This window comes from Nicotiana tabacum, chromosome 17 (assembly GCF_000715075.1).
Source record: "Nicotiana tabacum cultivar K326 chromosome 17, ASM71507v2, whole genome shotgun sequence".
Lineage (NCBI taxonomy): Eukaryota > Viridiplantae > Streptophyta > Magnoliopsida > Solanales > Solanaceae > Nicotiana > Nicotiana tabacum.
This window is the reverse complement of record NC_134096.1, coordinates 79,694,520-79,700,098: the sequence shown is the minus strand read 5'-3', so window position 1 is coordinate 79,700,098 and position 5,579 is coordinate 79,694,520. Positions and strand designations below refer to the sequence as shown.

The window sequence follows — 5,579 nt, the reverse complement described above, 5'->3', positions numbered from 1 at the left end:
CGATTAAAAAACCCGACTAGGTTTGGTTTGATTTGATTTGGTATTGAGTAAAAAAATCCGAACCAAATCGATATATAAATATATAATTTTTTATATATAATTTTAAGACTTTATATAGAATTTTATTTAAAAGATATCAAGAAATATTTGAGATCCTCTCATGGATATAATGTTTAATAGAACTATAAAGTGCATTCATTTTATTTACTTTAAATAATAGATTGTATCACTTTCTTATTATGTGTTATTGAAATGCGTCAATCATCTCTTTGTTATTTCATATTCATATGTCAAGATTTGTTATATATTTTTCGAATTTGAAGTGATATTTCGATAATCTAAAATTACATAGAACATATCATTATTTAGGTATCATATTGATTTTTATGTTTAATTATTAAATATGGTTAACCCTGAAAGCGTACATCAACCAAAATTTATTGGTAGACGACTAAGAAAATAAACTATTATGTGTTACTACAAAAAATTCTCCCATAAGATCACTTTAATAGATCATATGTTTGTTATTTTTTTTTAATTTTTAGTAAACATATATTCACTTATCAAAAATTTATCTATAACTTTAATAATGCAAGATTGAAATAATATTCATGTAACAAAAAAACCCAAAAACTTAAAAAATCCGACAAAACGGAACCAATCCAAACCTGGTTTTGATAAAATCCGAAACACCCGGTACCACTGGTAACACCATTTAAATCCTACCCTAGTACCCTCAAACCAATCCCATTATAAAAAAGAGCAACTACCAACTTTACACTTTTGAGAAACGCAGTCTTGTCAGGAAGCCAATCTAATAAACTCGTAGAATCCCATAAAACACATAAATAAATTTAAAAGAATTGTGAAACAAACAAATTTTAATGATCTTGAGAACGAGGTTGCCTGCGAAAAGGTACATCCTTCTTAATCACCACAACATCTTTACCATTTTCCTCTTTTACATTTTCCACCTTACTCTCTGTTTTCTTCTTTGACACTCGGAATGCACTCTTCAATCCATTCATAAACCTTCGACTAAAGTTAATCTTTTCCACTTTCATACTTTCCTCGTACGACACTTCTGATGAATTAGACGACCCAAGTAATCCTCTTTCTCTACCTGTGAGAATCCGAAAGCTCGCTGAGGAAACTGATCCAATTTGTCCTCTATCAATCTTATTCTCGGAACTCAATCGAAAACTAGCAGACCTAGCAGAATCATGCGTCAAATTACTCTTCGTATTTTGATCTGATTCTTTAAGAAGCTTCCTCATACCACTCAACTCATTCTCCAAGCTCTGAATTCGCGAGCTAGTGGCATTCATTGCTGCCTTTAGCTGTGCCACTTGACGTAGTGCTGCATCTCGTTCGAGAATTGTACCTAAACTGACTTCGTTTTTGTTCTGGAGATGATTAATGTGATGATGGTGGTGGTTGTCGGCCGCAGTGGCGGTGAGGATAGAGCGACGTGTGTTTAATTGTTCCACAAACATGGCTTGGACCACAAACCTTAATGGCATTCTTGAGTTTTGGACCGCATGCATTAGAAGTTGAGGCGAGAGAATGGTACAGTCGATGTAATTGCACATTGCTATTTTTTCTTCATCTGATATCTTACCCTTGTATTCCTGTTTAAAGAACAGATTCAAACAAATGGAGCATAATTGGTAGGGAACTATGATTTTTAGACCCAAATTTTGAAACCTATTTATTGAATTTTAAGTTTTATCATTGATCCACGTAACTTGACGGGTTCCACCCACAACTTAATTGATTTTTAATTGAGTCATGTAAATATTTTGTTAATAAAATTTAAACCTAAAGAACTGTTGAAACTATGTACGTCTGACGTTAAGGGAAAGATTTATTCCTTATTTTGGGATCAAGTTAATTAGTTGTGTGGTCTTAAATTTTCTATGGTACACTCTAATACGTTGAACTTTTTTCATTGTCGTTATTTTTGCAGCAAATTTGTCAAATATTTTCACATTATCGTATCACCTAAAAATATATAGCATGTAACTATTCGTGGATATAATTAGCTGAAAAATAAGAGACTACCTGGTACGGCAATTTTTTTTTACATTGCTGGTATAAAAATTATACACCGTTCGTGTAGGTATATACATTAAATCCAATTTTATACCGACTCCGCTCATTCATTATATAGTGAATCTACCAAATTTACCGTTTTAATAGTAATATTTTATCTTGAAATTTTGCCATTTTTACAAACGTCTTTTTCCAAAATTAGCCTCAAATATGGCCAGTCAAAAAAAACCTCAGTAAATAAAGCATGTAACTTGTTGAAAGAAAACAAAGCAAGTAACCAACTTACCTTAAGATAAAGGTCAACAACTCTATAGAGCTGGTCATGGCTTCCGCTCAACCACCGATTCATTGACTGAACGATTAATTGAAAATCCACGGGTCGCAACTCTTTAACGTCGTTGAGGCATCTCATAACGCCGTTACCATCGTCAACCAAACTCAACGCTTCAATACATCTACTCAATACTGACGACGTCATTTCAGACTCCGGCAACAGCGAAACGCAAGAACGCAGCACAATTGATGCATACTCTCGGTTAACGGCAATTACACGGCGGAAATATGCTTCCGTTTTCTGTGCCAAGCTCTCGCTACCCACCATGTTATTAGTCTCCGTCATTTCCAGCAACTCCGCCGCCGTACGAAGAGCGGCGACGTTAAACGGCGTTATGACTATGTGAGCATCGTAACAAAACTCGGCGATTAAAGAAAATGTTTCTGCCGTTATCTTTAACGGCGGAGAGAGGGTTAATTCGGACTGGCCCTTTAGGTACCTTTTCAGAAATCCACTCCTTGCTGCCAACGGATCCTAAGGTAAATTTAGGAAATTAGTAAATGCCCCCAGCTTTTGCATTAATTGCGAAAATTACACTTCAGTTTGTAGGCACAGCTCTCAAGTACATACCCAAAAATAAATTTTTTTTTAAAATGGTCTTTTATTTATGTACTGATTCTTTTTTTCAAAACGTATAAGTTGAATTAGATGAATTGCAAATTATAATATCTCCATTACACTTATTCTAGTCATCTTGAAATAGACAATATTCCAAACCTTAGGAACACATGAAAAGAAAAAGAAGTGCTGCTAATGGTGAAAATTGAGTAGCCCAAAAGACTAAAAGTAGTACAATTACCATCCCTCTGACCGTCATTTATCAATTTTCGTTATTAATACATTAGTAGTAGTATAATTTTTGCATTCTGACATTCCCAGAGAAGAAAACAAAAAAAAGGGGGAATTCTAGAGATATGCTATTAAGAAATGGGTCACATTTAGATTATTACCATTAAAACTTTACGTATAGATAGTAGAGATTTGTGTTGAAACAATTTAACTTAAGATTACGGTAAGATACGAAGAAATAAACAAATTATTGAGTCATCAGCCATAATTTATGCCTGTTCAGATTGATAGCGATGTAGCAACAACATACTAGCAATAAGTCAACTTTATATCCAGCAATTCATGGCGACACTCTCTCCTGATATTCATAATTTAAGATTGGAAAAATGGTTTATAATTTGCAGCTACACATATAGACAAGAAGCACATATCAATCACATGTAAAATAAAGAAAAATTATCGAAGAAACAAAAGAGGACCCAAAAAAGAAAAAAGACCACAGATTTCGTACAAAGCTCCTTCTGATTCTCTTTCCCCATGGGAAAACGAAAAAGAAAAAGAAGAGAGGTGAATAGTGAATATATTTGGAGCATGAGAGTACCTTGTGTAGGCGAAAACGTGACTCCTCAACATGTATAACTACATCAGTGTCATTTCCTGTAACTTGGGACCTTAAATAACAATTTCAAAGAAAAAAAACACACAAAAAAATCAGAGAGTAAATCATAGCCCTTGAACGTAAACTGAGTAGGAATTTAATTAGCAGTAAATTGTATACACCTCCAACCCCCGAGGATGATAATTACAACTAATCGTCAAATAAAAAGTGAAATCAGTAACTTGAAAAAATTATAGTAGTAAATTATTTACTAGAATAGATTAAAATAAACTAACAGTGTAACAATTCTTGTATATTATTAGTGTATATAAGTTAAATTCTTACCGGAAGACAACCGGAGAGCGGGGAGGCGAAGGAGATGGGGAGATTTCTGGAGAGACAGAAAGGGAAGTGGAGGAATCTTCAACATCATCTTCATAGATAGTATTCACAACCCCTAAATCTGCCCAACGTCCTCTGATGGCTTCCATGGCCATGGCCTTCAATTTTTACCTTACTGTACCTACCACTGCTGCTTCTGCCGAAACGTTACGTTGGGTTTTGTTAGTAATAATTTTAGGGTAGGGAGAAACCAAAGGAAGGGGGTGAAAGAAAGAATTATTCCCTCGCTGGTAATTATGTAGTTGGGGGCATTAAATGGTAACAGGTAAGGTAATAAATGCCTTTGCCTTAATACTCTTTTGGTTGGAAATTCAAAATAACTTGCTTTCTTTGTGAGCACTGGTGATGATTCTCTTCCTAAACCAGAGTTTGAAATCTGATTTGCTTTCTCTTTTAATCTCAACTTTCCTTAGAAATCTATGAAGGTGCAACTGATGTGTAGTCCAAATGGCTGGAAAATTTCATTGGATGGAAGACAAAAAACTATTTTACTAAAAATAGAATGAAATGATGTTGTTTTGTTTTTCGGTTAGACAAGAGATCGATGTATTACCAAATGGCAATGAAAAAAGAATGGCATGTAGTAGACTATATACAACTTACACTTATACAAACTCAAAACTTAAAAAAGAGAAAACTATTGAAGGAGGAAAGAAGCCATCGCTTTCGGGAGCGGTGCATGTAGTTGTGCCAAATTAAACTAAATAGGAGACTCATACTCATTCAAAGGGGTGTAATTGTATAATTATTATTATTGTTATGGAATTAATATCATAATTCTTTTTGTTTATATTTGCATTAATGTATCAAGGTTGTTACGTTGGTTGACAACTAGCAATATTGTCATTTGTGATTCATTCACCAAAAATTAGTTTTTATATTTATTTGACGGTCAAAGAATATTTTAGGTAGTCTAAGTAGGGATTTTATAGGATAAGTATGTTCAATATTTTATAAGACGCTGAAAAATATAACTGAAGAAATTATTACTAGTATTTTCAGTCATTAAGTTTTTTTGTTGGTCAATGAGATTTTAAGTAGCTTTAATAAGGTTTTGGTAAGAAAGTATTGCATTGAATTGGGACAAAAAGAAGAAGAAAAAAACATTTAGGCCTCTAAAAGAAGCGTTACTTAAAAAGAACTGTCAAATTAGGCCTTATGAAAGCTAAAGGAAAAGTTCAATGGACGCAACTGAAGTTAAAACTAGTTCAAGAACTTGTGTGTGCCAAAAATATGTGGAGCTCAACATGTCTGAAAGCACAAGAGAATATTCATATGTTGATATTATTACGAAGTAATCAATATATTATTAGGTTCAGAACCTATTAATCATTCCGACCAAAAATACGGCTTCTTCATGAAAACAAAGAATAAATTAAGCTTAAGACTGAATGGCCATGT

General features: G+C 33.5%; 1 protein-coding gene across 1 annotated transcript; it reads right to left on the bottom strand.

Moving 5' to 3' along the window:
• Window positions 1-636: 636 nt before the first annotated feature.
• Window positions 637-4,862, bottom strand: LOC107789225 (BTB/POZ domain-containing protein At3g49900). Its single transcript, XM_016611002.2, has 4 exons — window positions 4,122-4,862; window positions 3,780-3,849; window positions 2,342-2,863; window positions 637-1,631 (listed from the first exon to the last, which is right to left on the bottom strand). Exons 1-4 carry the CDS (start codon window positions 4,271-4,273, stop codon window positions 882-884), a joined length of 1,494 nt encoding a protein of 497 aa, XP_016466488.1. The 5' UTR covers window positions 4,274-4,862; the 3' UTR covers window positions 637-881.
• Window positions 4,863-5,579: the final 717 nt, after the last annotated feature.

Excerpts from the sequence above, each read along its gene's own strand:
- LOC107789225 (XM_016611002.2), bottom strand. The coding sequence starts at position 4,273 with ATGGCCATGGAAGCCATCAGAGGACGTTGGGCAGATTTAGGGGTTGTG. Across the intron at positions 2,864-3,779 it reads CACGTTTTCGCCTACACAAG|GATCCGTTGGCAGCAAGGAG; the intron begins GTACTCTCATGC and ends AATTTACCTTAG. Across the intron at positions 1,632-2,341 it reads TTGTTGACCTTTATCTTAAG|GAATACAAGGGTAAGATATC; the intron begins GTAAGTTGGTTA and ends TTCTTTAAACAG.